This window comes from Anser cygnoides, chromosome 1, assembly GCF_040182565.1.
Source record: "Anser cygnoides isolate HZ-2024a breed goose chromosome 1, Taihu_goose_T2T_genome, whole genome shotgun sequence".
Lineage (NCBI taxonomy): Eukaryota > Metazoa > Chordata > Aves > Anseriformes > Anatidae > Anser > Anser cygnoides.
The window spans coordinates 54,847,863-54,868,434 of NC_089873.1; the positions used below are offsets into that span (position 1 = coordinate 54,847,863).

General features: G+C 40.0%; 1 protein-coding gene across 29 annotated transcripts in view; it reads right to left on the reverse strand.

Moving 5' to 3' along the window:
• Window positions 1-20,572, reverse strand: part of TNRC6B (trinucleotide repeat containing adaptor 6B) — a 145,293-nt gene that overhangs the window by 25,451 nt on the left and 99,270 nt on the right. For 18 of the 29 annotated variants that reach the window (XM_066995966.1, XM_066995932.1, XM_066995949.1 and 15 more), the window contains 9 exons: window positions 17,793-20,120; window positions 16,702-16,860; window positions 14,667-14,711; window positions 12,337-12,515; window positions 11,037-11,111; window positions 9,740-9,785; window positions 3,974-4,122; window positions 2,635-2,805; window positions 246-371 (listed from right to left, as the gene is read on the reverse strand). In XM_066995966.1, coding sequence (XP_066852067.1) covers window positions 246-371; window positions 2,635-2,805; window positions 3,974-4,122; window positions 9,740-9,785; window positions 11,037-11,111; window positions 12,337-12,515; window positions 14,667-14,711; window positions 16,702-16,860; window positions 17,793-20,120 — 3,278 coding nt within the window. The remainder of the gene's footprint in view (window positions 1-245; window positions 372-2,634; window positions 2,806-3,973; window positions 4,123-9,739; window positions 9,786-11,036; window positions 11,112-12,336; window positions 12,516-14,666; window positions 14,712-16,701; window positions 16,861-17,792; window positions 20,121-20,572) is intronic. The other 11 variants (XM_066995952.1, XM_066995936.1, XM_066996017.1 and 8 more) reach the window with 6 other exon arrangements.

The following is a 20,572-nucleotide window of genomic DNA, read 5'->3' on the forward strand; positions in this document are numbered from 1 at the left end:
TTGGAATGAGAGAAAGAAGGCTAATCCTTCTGCAAAATTCGATCTCTAGATGAATTTAAAATTCACGGTTGAAAGTCCTTAAGACTTTTTTTTTTTATCTATACTGTTTATTTCTTAACATCAAGTCAAGACTAAGACATACGTATAAGTCTCCTCAATGATGTGCTCTGGAGGCTGTAGCTCTTTTTTTTTTTTTTCCTCCTTTTCTTTTCTTTACAAGTAACCAGTTACTATAAATTCCTTACCTGGGGAGAAAGAAATTGGGGAGGCACTTGCGCCCGGATATTGGGGGAAGGATTTAGTGGCTGCACTGGTGTGTGCATGCCCCTCGATTGTGCTGTGCTGTTTCCAAACAAACCATGATTGCCACCCTATAAAATTAAAGCAGTAGTGAGAAGAGGAATTCTTCAGGATAATGGATTTCTATGCTATTAACTATGTATAAATAATGAGGCAAGTACTGACTTAAACAGAGTATCCTTTGAATTACTGAGATGTTTGCCCTCAATCAGTAACATTTCACCTGCATTAAGACTGCTGTACTACATTTTCACGATGCAGGCTCCTTCTCCTCTACGCTGAGAAGTCATGTTTATGCGTGTATTTCAAAGCACATGACAAAGCTTATGTTTGCTGTTTTGCATTTTACATGTTGGGAAATGGAAACTGTGAGTACAAACAACACGCTAAAAAAAACATTCCACTAGCTTAAAAGTATGGTAAGACTGCGTCAACAAGAATTTTTGGCCATTGTTTTAAAAAAGTCAGGTACTTTGTCAGACTAGGTTGTCAAGGCATCACTCCTAAGTCTATTACTTCCTCTGCAGGCCTTTCACTAACAAATTAGAATTCAAAACTTCCATTAAAATTTTCCTTCAATGTGAAAACTTCAGGATTCTGGATTGGGATTTTTATTTTCCTTTTTTTGTAAATTTTCAAATGTGAAAAAAAGTTTTTGTTTTTCCTTCTAGTCGTTTTTTTTCCTGAGTAGGAATGCTTGCTGTTTCTTTTGATTATTTTTTTTAATGAGAACTATTTACTGTTTTCTTCTGTAATAATAAACCCTACGTCACAAAAAAAGATTGAAGAAAATTCATAGTTGTGTTCCATTATTTTAGCCTCTGAGCAGACTGCCTTTTTCTAACATCTTTTGACAAAGATGGACAGGAGATGTAATGGACAGTCTCCTATGCTTACAGTTGCATGCTGTTGCTTTTAAAAGCTGAAGCCAATGTATTTCTCCCTGATACTCCAAAAGTTCCTCACATGCCATGATCCTGTCCTTTCCTTTTCAAGACCTTCAGCATTTCCCATCTGCCCCCGTATACCAAGACCTCTTCGATCCATACCTGCTTCTGCCACATACCAGGGCTTCTAAACTGCACATTTTCCAGCCCTCAGCCACCATTATCTTCTCCTTCTCTATGCCAGCATCACTGCTCCCAACATAATTCGTCTTTCTTTATATTTGAGATCTTCCATGTCTTCTCCAAAATCCTTCCTTCCCTTATATGCCAGAATATCATACAATTTGCCTCCCTTCCACCATAATACTGGGCATCCTTCACTATCTTTTTGCTCAAACACAATTCTCTCATTCTGCTTCTGCACTGGCAGCATTATGGATTGCTCATTCACCTCCATCACATCTTATTGCCTTTATAGAGCTCACCTTTCAGAAGCAGCTCAGGGTGTCATTAAGCATGTAAGAGGATAGGATATATACGCATTTTTTGTCTAACAGACATAAGGATTCAGAAAGGACTTACTGGATTCAACTACGTATTAAAGTTTTTGAGAGGTCTGATGCTGCTGCTACACTTTCAGCCTTCTCTAAAGCTCTGTGGAGTTCTGTACACTGAATTCGGGAACTTGCCTACAAATTTTGGACTTAATCTGATGTTCAACACTTATTGTGTCACATAGAAACAGAGAGACAACACAAAGAAACGTCATCATGTCAAGCATGTGCCTACATAAGCTACTCCAGTTGTAATACTTTGGTTCTGTCCTTTCATTTCCTAGCATTCCTGCAGTGTTTTCTCCTAGTATAATGCAAAACATAATTAATAGCCAGGAATTATTCTCAACTACAGTTAACTACTTCTTTTCTTCCCCGCCATTCCTCCATATACAGAACGAGAGCATCACCACTTCAACCATTTCTAAAGGCTGCTAAATCAATCCTTTCCATGGCCTGTGGGGAGGGGAGTAGGGAACAGGCACAACGCAAAATGACTGCAAATTTTTCAAGGCACATTCCTGCATACGAGGTCACTGGGTGGAGTCTGGAAAAAATTCAGTGTTGGGGGATGGTGGGGCAAACCACCAGCCTCTAACTAGATTTTAAAACATCAATTAAAATAGATAGCTCTCCATTAACTTCATGACTTCCGAAAAGCAAATCTGTCTGCTGCTGCACCGTGCTTCAGGAAGTAAGAGGCCAACAAAACCAGAAGGAATACATTTTGATGACAGCAATCAAGGTGGATCGATTCTCAATGTCTGGGTATAGCTGAAATTTCCATTAGCTGTATTTATTTGGCAGGAAAAGAAATGCAAGCAACCAACTAACCGGGATTAAGCCCAGGTTGCAGCCATATAACAATGCATCTTATAAGGTGGCCTGCTTACTTGTCTAGCAGCGAAGTTTTGGGGACTGAGCCCTGAGCCGATTGCCCCAAGGCCGACGTTGGATAGTGTGGAACCAGAGGGAGACAGCTTGTAGCTGGGAGAAGGGGAGAAGGGAGAGCAGGGAGCCTCATCCCCAAGGCACCCATCTTGATTGGAGAAAGGCAAAGTCAGCTGAAGCAGCAGTTAGCCAACAGCAGGAGTTGGTTAGTGAAGCAACAGAACGCAAGAGGAGAGAAAGAGGGACGGTGAGTGACTAGGAAGAAGCAAAGTTAATTTGTAATAGCAATTACAAGGACACAACTTCCAACTCAAACGATCATTTGACAATTCAGATTTTGGTCCAAGGAAATGCTAAATAAATCCCTAAAAAATCCTTTTTCTTTTTAAAAATATATTTTGAGTAAGAAGGTTCACTTCCGACAGTGGCTATTACCACTACAGAAATAAATCTTGAATTAATTCCTAATGTTACCACACACCTGCAAACACAATCTATGTTCAGAAAGCATTAGCTCTACTCGTGGTATTTATTAAATGGGCCACCAGAGGGAGTTGACTAAACTGTTTTTGGCCTGTTATACCAAAATGGAGGAGTTTTTTTAAAAAAATTCAGACACCAACACACCTACAGAATTTTTAAACCTTTTCCATTTTACATGTGATAAACTGTATTTTAAAAAAAATAACATTTTGAATCTATTGGACACTTTCCAATTCATAATGTGAAGCAATTAATATTTGATAACAACATTGAAAGCTTCTACCTAAAATAGACAAGAATATGAAAGAAATGCTACCATAACATACAACAGATGTCACAGAGAAACAGATGTCATACAGAAGCTCACAGTACATGGACATACAGCAAAAGGGGTTACAGAATTTAGAAAGGGTGTTTCCAATAAATCACAGACATGAAAGCAGGAAAAAATTTGGAAGACTGTGATTACTTATGTTTACTTTGATCTAAACTTTTTTTTTACAGTACATATTGTAATCAGTAGCCATAAGAATCACTGTGATGAAACCTGTAATGAATTTCATTACTACCAGTCATTCACCTTTCCAAGAAAAACAAAATAATTTCTTTCTCTCCGTGTAAAGAGAAGTCTGTTCTAGAATAAAAAGCATTATTCTAATCAGATAATCTAGTTTGCCTACGCATACCTGACACCTGTTTTATAAACACATTCATTCTACAAACATAACTCCCTCACACCTTTTATTGTTGAGTTCATCCAAGGTTGTTGAATTTTTAGCACTTCCAGAGGAATAGGACAAAAACTGGGACCTCAAAAACAGAGGCTGAATTTAATTTATCTAAAGATATTTCTCTCACCTTCTCAAAATAAGGCCCACTATCTGTAGTTCCCATGTCTTTGGAATTAGGTGGACGGAACCCAGATCGATCCTTTCTCATTATGTCATTAAAATCCCCGAGATTCATGGCTCGTTTATCTACCTCAAACTTCTTATCTGGGAGACCACCTGTAGAAAAAAGAGTAAAGGCGACAAAATTAGTGACAATCTCTGCTGTCTTTCATGACAGCAGGTTCACAGACGAAGAAAACATCTTTACGATCAGATTTGTTGTGTATATATACGTCTTGTAAAAATTCCATTTGTCTTACCACTTAGCAAAGCACACAGTTCCTATTAAAAGATGCAGAAAAAATAAAACAGGAAGTTCATTTTTAAGATGGAACAAGCCAATTTACTTTAAAGAATTTAATGTGAAGTATTTCTCACAATTTACGTAGAGATATAAAGAATTTGATCATAATTTTCCTACAGTAATGTGGACTTCATTCTTGAACACCAATAATCTGGCCTAGCATAACTTCCCTGCACCAGACAACCAATCTCTCTCAGTTTGTATGTAATAATTCTACAACCAGTAACAGAGAGACTTTTCAAACAACCTCTTCAGTCTCCTGCCTTTGTTTAGTGAGTAATCTGGTGAAGCAACAGGAAGAGATATTAATGACAAAACCACCATACACAGTGGACGAGACACTTTCTTTAGAAGCATGTCATCAGCCAAGTCCTGACTGAAGGAATTTTTCTACCTTACACTCTGAGCTGCTGCCAAGGAACAATTCCATTTGTCGTATTTTGCACTTAGATGAACAGTGTTATGTTGAAGTAGATAGAAAACATCTTGATTTTAAAATATGAGCAACATGGTACAAACAAGCTTTATTGGTATTTTAATTTTAAATAATTGGGTTTAGGAGCACAGATGGCCTTTCCAAGAACAGTTGAAGAAACCTGTCACCACATTTAACCAAAACTTATGCATCTTCCAACAAAGGAAGCTGGTGATGGATATGATATCCTACCACTGACAAAACATTGAAGTCTTTATAATATACAGCAGACAACTAATCACTCTGAGATTCTCAAAACACTTACCTTCTCAAAAAAAAAAAAAGAAGAAAAACCTTGCAAAGCCAGTATTTCTTGTTAATGTCCAATTGCAAACTGTTAATATCTATAGGCATGTCATTGACGAAGACCTATGAATTCAACCACTAATTACACGGATTTTTCTTTTTGGCACAGCTTTGAAAGTTGATCCAGTTTCAATCTTCTCAGATGCCTTCAACATCATCTATCACAAAAACACTGACATATCACCTCCATATCTTGGCTTGTAACTGGACTCATACTGACCTGGATGAGCTCATGCCTTTCTAATATATCCTAAAACACTAGAGCTGGCTCTGCAAAAGCAGTCGCAAAATATCATGTACATCTTAAATCCTGTCAATATCTACATCTAAGCACTATGCACAATGCCAGCTAAGCACTACCAAAAAGGCTGTGTACTTTAATTCTAGACAGGCAGCGCTGTTTATTGGTTGCTTGAAAAGAAAATGAAAGGGAGACAGAGTTGCATCACTGTTTGATATGAAACTGGGTCAATGCCAACTCAAGATGACTTAGCAGTAGAAACACGCTTTTGTCTCTTCAGTTATCCTGATGACCCAATCAACTCCTCGAACATTACTAGATGATGCCATGCAACACGGCTCGTTAAATAATACGTAGGGCATTAAATAGTGCCTTCAAAGGCTTCGAGCACAGATACGCCACTTAGTGCTGAGGCAGCTGCTTGAACTTCAGTATAAACAGGGCCTTGCTAAGAGATGATAGCATTCATTTATCTCACTCATAGAAAATTCTAATGCAACCTTGAAACCCATTGTGAGAATCTGTCTTTTGGACTCGCTAACAGAAGCTGTAAATAATGCAGGTGGCTGAAGACCAACTTTACCTTAGATGGTACAAGATGACCATTAAAATCTGAAAAGCTCAGGTTTTATCCTCAGCAGTAAGCAATAGCACTTGTGTATGAATAAATATGAAACCCTAAATCCTCTGTCTGTAGAACTGCAGTACATGTTAGAAGTCCAATCATCTTCGTAAGAGAAGACACTTCGTTGTTTCTTGGATTTTTTCTCCCAACTATTAACAGCTATAAGAAACATGGCGAAAACTCCAAAATGAAATGAGCTTGAAAGACCACATTCATACCCTAGTGAGGAAAAAAGCTGTGAAGTATATCTTCCCCCACCACACGCACACAGCTTAAAGGAAGTATCTGACTGAATTCCATACAAATTCCATATAATGTTGCTTTTGCAACAAGAGACTCAATGTGATAAAAATATGTACATCCAATGCGGTAAAAGTAATGCTAAAGAAAACCATTTGAAATGTGTTTTCTGATTGACCAAAAAAATTAAAATGTTTTAAAGATACTGGTTTTACATCTTTACCATGAAGTTACATCATCCAAGATTACTCAGCATGCACATGTGCTTACACATTGAGGTGTTGCACCCAAGTGCCCTATCTGGTTAGGGCTTTGCAATGTATTTACAATAGACAATTGCATGAACTGTATTTGAATCAACAGAAATTGGAAATGAATTTCCCAGTCCTTATGGATGATGCGAGAATTCTATCATCTGCAAAAATTGTAGCTAATACGTGAAAAAAAGACAAAGGTGGCTGTCAATATTTTATCTTTTCATTCTCCATTTAAGTGGTCGTGACACACTACTTACTATATTATCAAACTTCACGCCTCAGGACTTACATACTGGGAGAGATTTCAGTAGATAATTGTATCCTATTTTTAAAGTTCAACAAGCTATCTGTTGAAGGGATTTGATAAAAAAGGAGAGAAAAAGATCTGCCTAAGGCGTTCTATTGATCCACCTCTTTTCTCTTAGGCAGTTTAGCACCTTGCAACCAAAGCAACACGTTTTTCAAAAAGGAGACTGAGACCAACATAGTAAGAATTACTATGGCAATTACTATGACAACTGGACCTATTTTAGGATGCATGATAATCAGAGCCAAGTTGCTCTGTGCATACAAAAGCCAAAATTTTCTTTTATATGCATGGTCTCCAAGCATAGATTTAACAGAGATCAATGTGCATTTATCCACGGACTTGGAAAATATAATGTTGGAGTTCCCTGGCTAGTAAAGCCTGGTACATTGTAATCCTGACTGAAAACTGGTTGAAGAACAAGCCTTCCTCATAAGTAAGCCCAACTTTTGAGGTTTAGAAGTAGATTAAGGCTGAGCAAACAGCTTATACTTTTCAAAGGCATGAGCCATAAGCAAAAAGAAACTGCTAAGCAAAAAAGAAAGTAACAACAAAAACTGTAGGAAGGTCTCAGTTACATTCTTACTCTTTGAAATGGAATACAAACTGTAATAGACTCCTGTACCAAGGATCAAGGATGACCCCATTAATGGACACATTAAACCTAAAGAACAGAAATGTGACACATCAAGACAACGCATGCAACCTTTCTGCAGCGATTTCACAGGATATGCTGAGCATCAGCTACCTTTCCTCACAAGGTCTGATGGCCTTTAAGATCCCTGAGAGCAGGAACTTCCAAAGACCCAAAAGTTTAATTTGGAGATAAAGAACCAGGAGAGCTATGATCAGCACAAGCCAAGGCTACCTTCCTCTTCATTTGTATATTCTTAGATCTGTTCTTTAGCAGCAGCAGCTGAAGTCAGATGAGAACTGAACATTCTTATCTCTACCTAAAAGATCTTTAGAGAAGCATGATACAAACATTGCGTGAATGGAAGAGGCTGTATGAGGCTGAAGTGGGGAGAAAAAAAATCTGCTACTTTCCGCAGGACTATGCTGTACTATACAAAGGCAGGTTTTAACATCTCTTACTGGGATCCTCCACTGTTCAGAGGAAGAAAGCAATTTGTGGAAAAAAGGAACTTCCCTTTAATCCTCTATAATGCATGATACATCAGAAAAATATACATTTTAAGACTGTAATAATTTTTAAGCTGAGAAACATTACTGCTGTTCAGATTGCATCGGAATACTAGATTTGGAGCTGATGTTAAGACTTAAGCCTTGATTATTGCAACTCTACCTTCGGTAACAAGATTAAAGGATGTTCCAGATAACAGAATTTTTTTGGCTCAGAAAACCTCAGCTACATTAGCAGACATGATGCTACAATAGTTGCAGGCAAGGAATTATTAAACCTGTTGACAGCACTGGTGCAAAGAGGGTTGACATCAGACCAGATGTCTTGCCATTGCCACTTACACACACACACAGAACTGAACTATGTTCGTTTGTTCATTGAGTAAAAGTTACTTAGCAATAATTTCAATTCTTCCACAACTCTATTTAGACGAAGTAAACCACAAACAAACCGGACACCTGCACTGTGAATCCCCACCTCCCTGCACTAACTTAACAAATACTCATTTGAAATGCCAAAGAAACTGTCAAAATGTCCAGATTACACAACTACACAGAAAGTACACTCAGAAGATCTTGAGTGGCTCAAGTGGCTAGACTGGCCCTCCGTGTCCCTGTTTGCAAGAGCTTATCAAACTACACAACTTCCAAAAGATAAAAAAAAGCCTGCCTTAAAAAAAATAATTCTATTCAGTGGAGAATACCAAGACCTCTCTGTATCAAAACAGTTGATTTGACAAGCTTTATGCTGCTCTGGGCTGACGCTGATACCGTGAGAGATCATTGTTTCTGAATGGATGGATGAAGAGGCTAACACTTCTAGACCTGTAGTGCAGTAAACACAATAAATACATTGCCACTGTTAACAAGTGCCCAACAGGCTTTGTATTCATTCTGCAAAGCCTCGGAAGTGAGATTTGTCAGGTTTGCTTTCCCTGAACTTTCCATGAATATCTGTGAACTTTCCTTGGCCTGCCTGGAGAAGTTGTAGCTGGAACAGACTTTATTTTAAAACCAGGTGGGCTACTGCCTTATTCATTATCAGACAACTAATATATTCAGAAAGAACACAGAACTCCTCTTCCTATTTTACTTCCATAGGAAGACTGACTTAAGATGGGTTTCATGTATGGTTAAGATGGGAAAAAACTTAGCTGTGACTTAAGCTATTGCAAGGGATGATGAAAAGATGACATCTTGTTAGAGCATTAGTATTCTTTAAGGGCAGATTTTTGGGGCAGTCCAAGACAAAGTCTTTTCTTGTTGTATCAGAGAGTATTAAACGTGAAAATTGCATTGCTACTCTTATTTAGGATAGTGTTTTCCCTACAGCCCATCCCACTTAAGCTGTGCAGTATTTGTGGTGAGGCTATCAAGAGTGAAAAATCTGGTTCTACTGAGCAGTAGCTCATAATAACCTGAGGCAAGCAACTGAAGGACTCAGCAACAGATAGTCTTTTACCTTGCATCACCTCCAGAGAACTATGCTAATCAGGATGTCCTACTGCCAAGAGATAAAGGAAAGGAGGACTCTCACTTTTTTGAAACAGTAACAATAAATATGAACTACATGGATCAAAACTGTCCTATAGGATGTCCCTTTCCCAAGCTGCAGCTGTGTTCTATACAGGTGTACATCCCCATCTTGCATTCCAGCATCAGCTGTTCAACTATTCAAAGCTTGCAAGCAAGATACCAGATGCTATCACTGTGTCCCTCTTTCATGAGGAGCACTAAAAAGTAAGGATCAAATCTTTCAAAGCACAGCATACAAACTACGTAAAAATACTATGCACGATCTCATATTCAAATGCATTTAAATTAAATTATACGCACCTACAGACAAGTCCATCTTACTGCCTGGAATGTCCTCAGTTTGACTCTGAAAGAAAAAAAAAGATTCATTTCCAACTTCTGTGAAATGTTGAGGAATTTTTCAGGAAGTAGTCCTTGATGGTTAAAGGTGGAATTAAGGAAAAGCAGGTTTGCGCTAATTATAGTTCCATCCTAAATTAATATTGAATATAAAAATTCCTCAGATCACCCTGGACACACCTCACCCCAAACCTCCAACCCTGTGTGTTGCAAGTTTACTGAAATGAAACCAGACACATGAACACATGCTACAGACAGAGAAAGATGGATAGACAGCTGCTCTGTGAAATGAACCTCTGTCCTCATGTTCCAGTGGTCAGGGGATGAAATACTGAAAGAGCGGCCAAAATGATAGCTCATCCTCGTGACCTGTCAAGTCATCAAATCTTGAAATGCGCTGCCAAGTTACTCTCTAGCTGGCAGTCTAGGACAGTGTGTTCCCATAGCTTTCAGAAGCATTGATGGCCTAGCAGACTGAATGTGAGCCTCAGAACCAGGCTTTACAAACTGATCCGAGCCATGTCAGTGACAGTCTGTGCAGCCCTTGGCTTGTCACAAAACCCCTACAGTATCTTTTGCTAGCCTGCATTACATACTGTTCCTGCATCACAGGATTACAGTTGGTGCAATGTTCTATAAAATGTTTGACAAACCGCTGTCAGAAATTGTTAAACATTTTTATATGCAAGTATTTTTATGGTACTACTTTGCAGATGTCTTTTCTATGATATCCCATTTATTTATTCACATTTCCAATCCATCCGTAAGTACCACTTAATACTCGGCTCTTTTTGTTCTAAAAAAGACCTTGCTGCACAGTATTTAAATAAACATAACCTAGACACAGGGCTGTAATTCTCCTTTTCTGACAGGCGACTGAGATTCAGAAACCTGAAGAGCCTTGGACAAATGACAGATATCTGACAATACAGTCATGAGCTGAGGCCCTTACCTTGACTGCTCTAAACAGCATGTTATAAAAAAGCCCACCGATTACTTGCAAGGAAACTACAATTGTAGAACTACAGCTGTCATAAAGTAAAGAGTTAGTTGTTTTTTTTCTTGTTGAGAAACCATTCTGACTAGCAAGGAAGTGCTGAATATCCAGCTATTACAGGTATTATGAACAACATGTCTACAAAATAAATGCAGATACATATGTAGTTGCACACTGTAAAATGACTGATCTTTTCACTTATTTAAAACACATTTTTAAAAGAAAAAAAGTTGGAATTTATATTTGAAATAATTCACTTACTAGCAAGCCCATATTTGAAAACTGTTTGGATATAGGGTTCATCCATGAATCGCTATTTCCTCCTTTTAATGAGCACTACAAAGAAATAAAAGGAAAAAAAAATAAGCATCTTTTCCATTTCTTAAATTGTTTTATCCCTGGGAGGCACAAGTGTTGAATGAAAATCTTAGTGTCGCAGAAATTGATCTCCTAACAAATTACTTTAAGTTTTTGCATGGTTGGAAACGTTTAACAAAATACTTCTTTCTTCCTCCACGGAATTGTTCATTTTTAGGTATACCGAAGTAGATGAATGCTTGCTGTGTAGAATGCTTGTAACACCTTCAGCTCCATTTTAGAACCTGGAAAGCTTTGTGAATGCCGTTTTTCTCTCCTGCTACACTTCAGTAGATTGTTTAATTCATTACTTAGAGGTCTCTCCTTGGCCTTCTTCCCTTTAATACGGTTGCTATTACATGGGCACTGTGCAGACCTGGCTCTCAATCTGGCCTTACTGCAATTTGCAGGTGATCAAAACCAAAACTGAATACAGTTCAGAAAAGATACTGATTTTTAAAAAAAGGACAATTGGTTTGGTAGTTAAAATAAAAGACCTTTAAGTGAAGAAAAAGTTCACGAGAATCATTTTTGCAAAAGTAGAACTCCACACCATGCCGCAAGAGTATTTCCACATCCTTGGAAACTGCTCTGCACTCACCTTTTGAGTCTGCCCTGCATAGCTGATCAGAAGTAGACAAAGCACAGTCTTCTAATATTAATACAATACCAAACATCACTGTACTAGAGAACTTTAACACGTACAAGCCTTAGAAAGCATTTCATTCCAGCCTGTAGCCAAGCTCCTGCTTGAGACCAGAAGTCACCAGTAATAAACATAAAAGTCAGACCCAAACCCAACAGTCAGTAGAAGCAGGAGTGCACGTGCCAAAGAGGCTGTGGAATCCGAAGTTCAGCACGCTGTGCCAGGAGAAGAGCAGCAGCCTAACAGAAAGATGCGTCAGCAAGAGAAGAGCAATAGCCTTGGGATACTTATTGCTCAGTTTCGTTTAGTGATTTGTTTAGGCTATGCAGCCTACATACTGAAAGAATTTGACACCTACTGGCAGATTTATTAGTCACAACAGGTGCAACACATTAAAACAAATCCAGAAACCTCACATTCTTTACGCTGCTGTAACAGGTACCTTTCCAGCTGAATTCTGCAATACCTTTTAAAAGAAGAACTATTAGAAATGCTCTAACACATCAGTCATACTGCCTTCAGACAACACAGCAGTTATGAATCACTCAAGTATTTTACCTTCATTTGTGTTTTCTTTCCTCCTTGCCCCCAGCTTGTTGAGTTGTGGGAGGAACTGCTTCCCTGAGAGCCTGCTGTGTTCCAGACTCCTCCCTCCTCCTCCTCTTCCCAGCTGGAGTGACGCGTTCCTGTCACTGGCCCATCACTCTCTCCCCAGCCATCTTGCATAGATTTAGAACCTTCAGAGAAGAAAGGAAAGCTCAAAAGCAAGTCCACGATGCCACATGGGTGATTTGACACTGCAAGATTAGCTGAGATTGTCTGAATCGCAAAAAGTCCAAAAAAGTGCACTCTAACAGCTGTGAAAGCTTGTGTATGCAACCCAAAATCCAAGAGATCTGGTGGCGTGGTAGCCTGTCATATTTTGCAATGATTTCAAAGCAACACCAAATCCTTACAGAAAAAATCAAAAGGACTTCTTCCTTTAAGTAACTACAGCTGCATTTGGATTTCTTTAGAAGGCAACCTGTCATTTTCTAGTGTAAATGAAAGACTCCAAGAACACACACACGCAAACACAAAGGGTGCTGAGGACTCTGGTTCAGGTTTGTGAATGATTTCCTCTCTTCCTTCCAAACCTTAACATTTCCATCACACTGAACTCTTTTCACAGAGTATAGAAACTAGCAACTTTAATGAGTAACAACTAAGCAGTATCTGAAGGAAAGAATTTCCTGGTGTCAACAGTGTCACCAATGTCACTAAAATGACTCATTAGCAGTTGTGTTTAAACAGAGACACCATTAGCAGAAAACTACAACCATTTTAAGGCCAGGTTGGATGGAGTTTTGAGCAACCTGGTCTAAAGGTAGGTGTCCCTACCCATGGCAGGGGGGTCGGAATCAGATGGTTTTTAAGGTCCCTTCCAACCCAAATCTTTGTATGATTCATCATATAAATTCAGACTAAGGACTCTATGTTTTCTTGTTTCCTATTGTTTCTTCTCTTGCTGTTACTCTCTAGTATCAGCTGTCAGGAAACTTATAATTTTAACCTCTACTGACAAGCCAACAAGAAGCCAAATCCTCAACTTGTCCACTGTCCAACTACTCTCCTTCCTACTCCAACTCCTCATTCTGTGTACTTCTTCCCCAAGCACTCATCTTTAAAGAGGAGTTCCATCACCATCACCTTCCTCTTGACTAATCCAACTGTCTGGGCTTTGGGTGTGGAAATCAGGCGTAAGAATGCAGCAGAAATCTGAAATGTAATTAATCTATCAAGGAGAACTCTATCCTGCTGAAGATAAGTACAGCAGCATTTCACTGTAGTTTAAGAGCTATCTTAAACTTCACCATAAAAAACAACTCAGCTACTTCACAGGAAAGGTAGCTGTTGAATGCTTATTCATTTGTGTATCAAAACTCAGGACTGCATAGGAGACATCCTGGTCCACACACAAAAATCTACTTCTTGATCCTTTAATCACGCTACTTACACAGAAACGGCTACAAGCTTTAACTGATTTCCAGCCGCAGTGTTTAAATATAGCACTGTGATTCTGGTTTTAACCACATGACCATAGAGTATTTTCTGCTTTGGCAGCTCTCAGGTCTGAGATACTTGACCATGAATCTGGACAGTGGTGCAAAGATGAGTGGTTGGTAGAACTCCTGCTTTATTTTCTCCATATGTTGAGTGAGGAGGCACGAATAACTACAGTAGGCAAAGGAAGCTTTCAAGCTAAAGACAAAATAATGGTGTTACAGAAAAAGATAAATTTATTCCTACTTCTGTCAGAGAACTCCTATGCAATGCTGGTAAATTAAGTAAGAAATTTTTGAGTAAGTGGGCAGTAACATTTATTTAAGTTTCTGAATGTGCAACACTAGGTCAGATGGAGCTATACCACTGCACAATGGAGCTAATATGGCCTGTGCAGTTACACAAAGATAGGTAAACACAAAAACCCCAATCCCTAGTTGCCCAGACAGGGTTTTCAAAATCAAAATACATTTTCTCAAAATCATCATGTTTCAATTCACCAAATGCAAAATGGGGATCACACCAATCACTCTCATGTAAGTAATTAAACTTAATTACTTATTGGATAACTGGGTACACAGTAGCAATAATGATGCCATGGGGAAAAAACAAACCAACACTACCCATTTTGGGCTTTGAATATTTCAGATCCTGTGCAAAACCCACCTCCTTTCAATTGAAAATCATCAAGAAACATGTAATACAATGGGGAAAATTAACTTCGCGGAGACTTTTGACTACATGACTTCTCAACCCCCTTTAGTTTATATATAAAGTCTGTCATAATTTACAAACAACAACAAACTGAAATATATTCCACAAGGCAGTACCATATGGACACTCACATGACTTTAGTTGAGCTGAAACCTTCATAGCAGCTGCACGGACTCCTATCAATGGAATTGACAGTATTATGAATAATGACAGTGCTAATTTGCATCTGTGTTTGCCAGCATTGCAGAGGAACGGGACGTTATGCCAATGGCTTTCACCAGCAGTAATGGCACAATTCCCATCTTGACCTTCCCTCTCCAAAGTTAAGAACGGAATATTCTCTGCAAAGTACAACTGAGTGCTCACTCTCCCAAGCCTGGCAATTTTTATTCCGCCTCAGACTTCTTTGCTTCAAGTTAATTTTTCTAGTCCAGACACTCTAACAAGAACATGCCCATTCCTGACAGTCTCTCATTCCAGGCTCTAAATTTTTTTTGTTTGGTTGCATGATTCTCACCTGTCCTACCTCCTCCTCATACAGGGAAGATCTTTTGACAACCTTTTCTGATCATTCAATTTTGTCTCACCTCATCTCCCACTTCCTTCTTTGGCTCGAAGCTCTCGTTTTCTTTTCCAGCCAGTGCTAGTCTTTATTTCCTCTCTTTACTTTCAACCATAAAACACAACTTTGCAGGCTTTGTCCCAATTTCTTCTTCCAGCATATCCAATACATTAAATATCTCCCCTTAGCAATGTAGCTTCCTCCTTTATTCTGAATGGGTGCCAATCAGAAAAGAGTTGAGAGCAGTCACACAGGAGAATGAGGATCCCAGCTCTTAGAACTGGTGTCCTACTGCACCACAACCTCAAACAGCCGTAACAGGGAAACTCCCTATATTCTGCTCCTCCAGAGCTGGAAACAGCTTACGCACAAAGCAGAACACGTATGCTATAGCTTAGGTTATGTCACATATGCAGACCAGTAAGGACAAGCAAGTGACCATTTGTAGTCTTTAAAGACTATATCAAGTATTAACAAACCCATGTAATTTTCAATGGATCACTAGTATCTCAGAGCCTCTTATTTTGGCTACTTTCACGTAGCTTTTTACAGATGAAGGAAGATACCCATCTAGAAAAAAACCTACCATCCTGAGAAGTGCCAAGTTTGTCTGGCAGGCACAAGCAGCACTACAGACACCCAACGAAGGTTGCTATAAACGTTAATGGATTTATCCAGTTTTGTTTCATAAATGGCCAAATTATTTAATTGGAGTGCGGGGAAGAGAGAATGACACAACAGAATACAATCTGTACAGAACATTTCATTCCAAACGATCACACTTTGCAAGAGCAACTTGTAACTGGAAACAGTTTTACAGTTGGTATTATCACTTAAGTTCAGTAACAGTCATGTATTATTGCTATTTCCTAATAGAAACTTCTTAACCAAAATTCATTGGCTTTAGCTATAACATTGGTACGTTGTATTGTCAAGCAGTTGCTTTTGTTTGCTCTTTTTTCCCTTAAAAACAGTGAAATAAAGTTCTACAAACAGTTTACATCAGGAATAATTTCCATGCAAATGAAACTCTCGATACAGTAAAACTCTAACTTGAAAGTAACCTTTTAAGAAGGTTATGTAGAAAACATTCAGATGTTTAGGTTCAGCCACAAGACTAAGTTCAGTTCTTAAGAGAGAGTTTTCCACTCATACAGCAAAAAGGTCCATTCAAAGGCACGTTACACACCTCTACTGTGAAACCTTTCTATAAACTGTGCGTTCCTTTTCCTGATGTGGTCAGAAAAGGCGATTCGGCCTGTAACAAGTTCATACCTTAAGTAATGGGTATGCAGCCACAGAAGAACAGATGCAAGAAAAAGGACCATTTCCTCGCTCAGATGCTCTAGTGTCTCAACGCTTGCACAAATCAGAGCAGTCCATTTAACCACTCAGTACTAAAAAAGCCTCCACTACCTTAAAAAGGCAAGGTTCCAGTTATCTGTAAGCACTTAACCACTCATCCATCAAAATCTTACACAACATTCAACATAGATTCTAGGCCTCAGATAACAATTCCTCCACGGTTGACCTATTATTGAAAAGCCAAATACTAGAAATCTCCAGGACCATCGCAAAGAAACTGGTATCTGGCCTATACTCACTAGATTTCATGGCATTCGGGGCGTTGGAAGGTGCATTCCCCCAGCCTGTTGTCGATGCTCCTGTATCATCTACTTCACCCCACCCGGGACTGGTTTCATTTGGCTCACCCCAGGCGGACGTACCATTATCTGGAGCAGGTGGAGTGCTTTTGCTCCAGACTGCGTAAAGGAGAAAGAGTTTTCATTACAGACCGTTTAGACAATCAACTATTTACTGCAGTGCAGCACCATGTCATCAATCTACTGCTTTATTCCTTCTGTTGAGGAATTTAGGGTCTCAATCGTGCGGGTGAAACAGAACTGACAAGTGTTCGCATCAAACAGTGGGCTTTGACCTCTAGGGATGAAAAAAGAGAACGTGCTGACCCCTTTTCAGGTTAAACATGAGCCCACATCTAATGCTATTCTATCTGGGGAACTTGTAACTAACCAAAGGCACCAGACTACGGCCGGGGGGTTGGAACTAGACCATCTTTAAGGTCCCTTCCAACCCAAACCATTCTATGATTTGGGGGTTTCATATAATGCAGAAAGAGTAAGGACATATCTGAAACACGTATCAAAATGAAACAGTATTCCTTAAAGCATGTCCGAGTCAGAGAAAGGATTATCTAACAATAACACCTTAATTTATTTCCAAGCTATTTAAATTTGTGGGGTTTTGTCCTTATTTTCAAAGAACAAAGTATTTTGCTAAGTATTCTTTATCAAACAGCAGAGCCAAATTGAGCTAAGAAACTAAATCACAGGCTCACCCAATAGCAAGTTATATAACTGTATCAAAGCACAAAATTTTGACTGAGTATGGGATTTTTCCCTACTTCTGTAGTAATTAAATAAAAGCTTTGTGAGAATTCAGCCTGTCTTAGAATATTTGTCAGCTAACAGATTTTCTTTTCCTGGGAAGCTGACCAATATTCAGATCAGAGTTACTGAGGCAGAAGCAGCAGAGGACTGACTGATTCAAATTAAAGACACTTTAAATACAGAATAAAATATTGTTTTCTTTATCAAATATAAGCTATTATTGGAGGCTACGTGTGCATGAAGGTTACATTCATATACAGGAGTTTGCTAAGAAAGGCACAAACCTGATGCTTGTGATTTGCCAGTCATTGGAGTAGGCAGGCTCTGTTCCCGTGGGGCCTGTCCTCCTTGTGAGTTCTTGTCCCACAGGTTCACATTCTTGTAGTTGTAACTGCTAGGATCTCCCCACGCTGAAGTGCCATCATCAATATCCATTTTTCGACTGATTGACTGTGGAGAAGGTTCTTCCCAGCCACTAGGCTCCTCATCTTTGGGGGCAGCTGGTTGCGGTCCGCTGTTCCAGTTTGGGTTTGGAGGTCGCCCATTACTTGGAGTTTGTGGTGATGGACCCCAGGAACCAGAAGTCTCCTGCTGTTGCTGCTGGTGCTGCTGCTGCTGCTTGTTCCAGGAGTTGGGCTGTCGACCCGTCTCGTTCCATGTTGAATTTCTTTTACAATCATCCCATCCACCCTTTGAAGCAGAGCCTGTATTTGCACCGTTACCCCAAGTTCCAATCTCGTTTTGCCCACCTTCACCCCAACCAGACACTGGCTTGTTTCCTGCACTTTCCCAGTTGCTGTTTTTTGTTTGGTCAACTTCCTCTCCCCAACCGTTCTTTCCAGAAGACCATCCTTGATTAGGTTGCCGTCCACCCCACCCCTGATCCTTACTAGAGCTTTCATTCCAAGAAGACGACGATTTTTCTTCTGGTCTTCCCCCTCCCCAATTAGAAGAATTGGGGTTCTTATAGTCATTCCATCCTCCAGTATTTTTGGGATCCTTCCACTCTGTTGGGGTTGAGAGCTCACCCCATCCAGACTTGATTTGATTGCTTTGGCTGGGTACATCGCCCCAGCCCCCTGAGTTCTTTGTCTGTGTGGCAGAGCTCTCCCACCCCTCAGTTCCTTTATCAGACTTCCCCTCGGGCCGTGGCATCTCTTCAATATCCCACACGGTATCTTGCTTAATTTGAGTTTGGCCCCAGCCAGTGTTTGAAAGCACTCGGGGGTCCAAATCAGTCCTGCTCAGCAAAGTCTGCAAGACTGCCTGGCAATCGGGATGTGTAGGCCTGTATGATCGGCGTCCAGAATTGTGACTGTCACTACTTCCTGCTTTGTGGTTGCTTCCAGTGCTTTGACCTCCAACCTCACTTCCCGCAGAGCTGGAAGATCTTCCCCAACAGGGAGCCTGGGAATTGCCTTGGTTTTCAGGAAGAGGGTGGCCTTTTTGATTGTCCCATGCTCCAGTGCTAGAATTTGGTTGGTTTGGACCACTCCATTCTCCAATCTTCAGTTCATCAGACCCAGACAGCTGTTTCCATTCTCCCTGAGAGACCCCAGATGTTAATTTGTTCCCTTCACCCCATTTGCTTTCATTTGCATGCTGAGGGCCAAAGTTCCAAGACCCACCACCCGTAGACCGGTTATTGTTATCCCAAGAATCACTTCTTGACCCATTAGGTTTTTGAACAGAAGCTCCTTTCCAGGAGTCCTCCCTATCCTTTCCATTGTTCCCATGGTTTCCAGAATTGCTCTGTCCAGAGACTGTGTCAGTTCCAGAAGACCCCCTAGCTGTACCCCAAGATCCAACACTCCCAGTCTTTCTTTCTCCAGTGCTTTGTGAAGGGGTGTCAGTGCTCCTGGAAGGGTTCCCCAAGCCCATTTCAAAGGGCATTCCCTTATTCTCCATAGGGTTTGGTGAACTTAAGTTCAAGGAGTTAGTGTTTCCATTTTTTGGTCCATCAGTGTTATGAATTTGAGCCTGTTCTCTGCCAGAGACAAAGTTAACACCCGCATTTTCCATCTTTGACTGCTGTTCCCTAGAGGTCTGACCTACTGTGCTAATCTGTGCATTGGAGCTACCACTATCAGATTCCAAAGTCCCTTTCCTAGAACTGCCCTCCTGAACCAGTGCCGGCCAAGCAGATGGGTTGCTATTTGGGTTAAAGTTGCTGAAGCCAGAACCAGGACCAATTCTATCTTGTCCAGTCAAGTTCCTCCAATTACTTAGTCCATTGTTACTCTCGGCAGCAGAGTTGGAAGATTGAACAGATTTAGCCTTGGGATCAGATTTCCAGGCCCCAAGATTACATTCGTTTCCAGCGCTTCCAGACTGGCACTGGCTTCCTTTTCCTTTGTTACTAGTGGTGCTTCCTGGCAGAGCGTTCTTCTCCAAGCCAGGGTTCGAGGCACTGTTGTTATCGGTGGTGTTTTCGGAAGAAGACTCAGCATCTTTGCTGGCAATACAAGGCCACTCTTCCATGTCAGACCCGTCTACAATCACCTTGTCCCAGATGTGAGTTGGGTTGGCGTTGGTGCCGCTGTTGGAGGAGGCTCCAGGACCCCAAGTGGAATTTGCATAATTTGAAGCAGCAGCACCTCCAATTGTTGAATCTAAAAAGAAGAAAAACAAACAAACAAAAAAGACCCCAGAAAGTCTCATTAATACTCGACACTATCTACAAGCACTGAACAACACTTTTTTGACACCATCGATTATCGTTTCCACTAGTACATTAATACCTCCCTCAGACATTTCTAACAAAGTTGCTTTGGAAGAACAGGAGGCTAGGAAACACCATTAAAAATAACGATAAAAAACATGTTCCAAGACACTCCCCATGAGCAATTTGTGGGCACCTGAACGCACTGTGGGGATAACCTACACGGGCATTACTGGCACAGGTCGTAGACTTCTCAAAAACATGTTTAAAATCATACCATATGTAGAACAAGAATAAATATATATATGTACACATGCATATACACATACATGATGCATGCATGTTTGTGCAGTTGAGTAGCAGACCAACAGCTAAATGACTGATTCAACAAAGCAACTACGA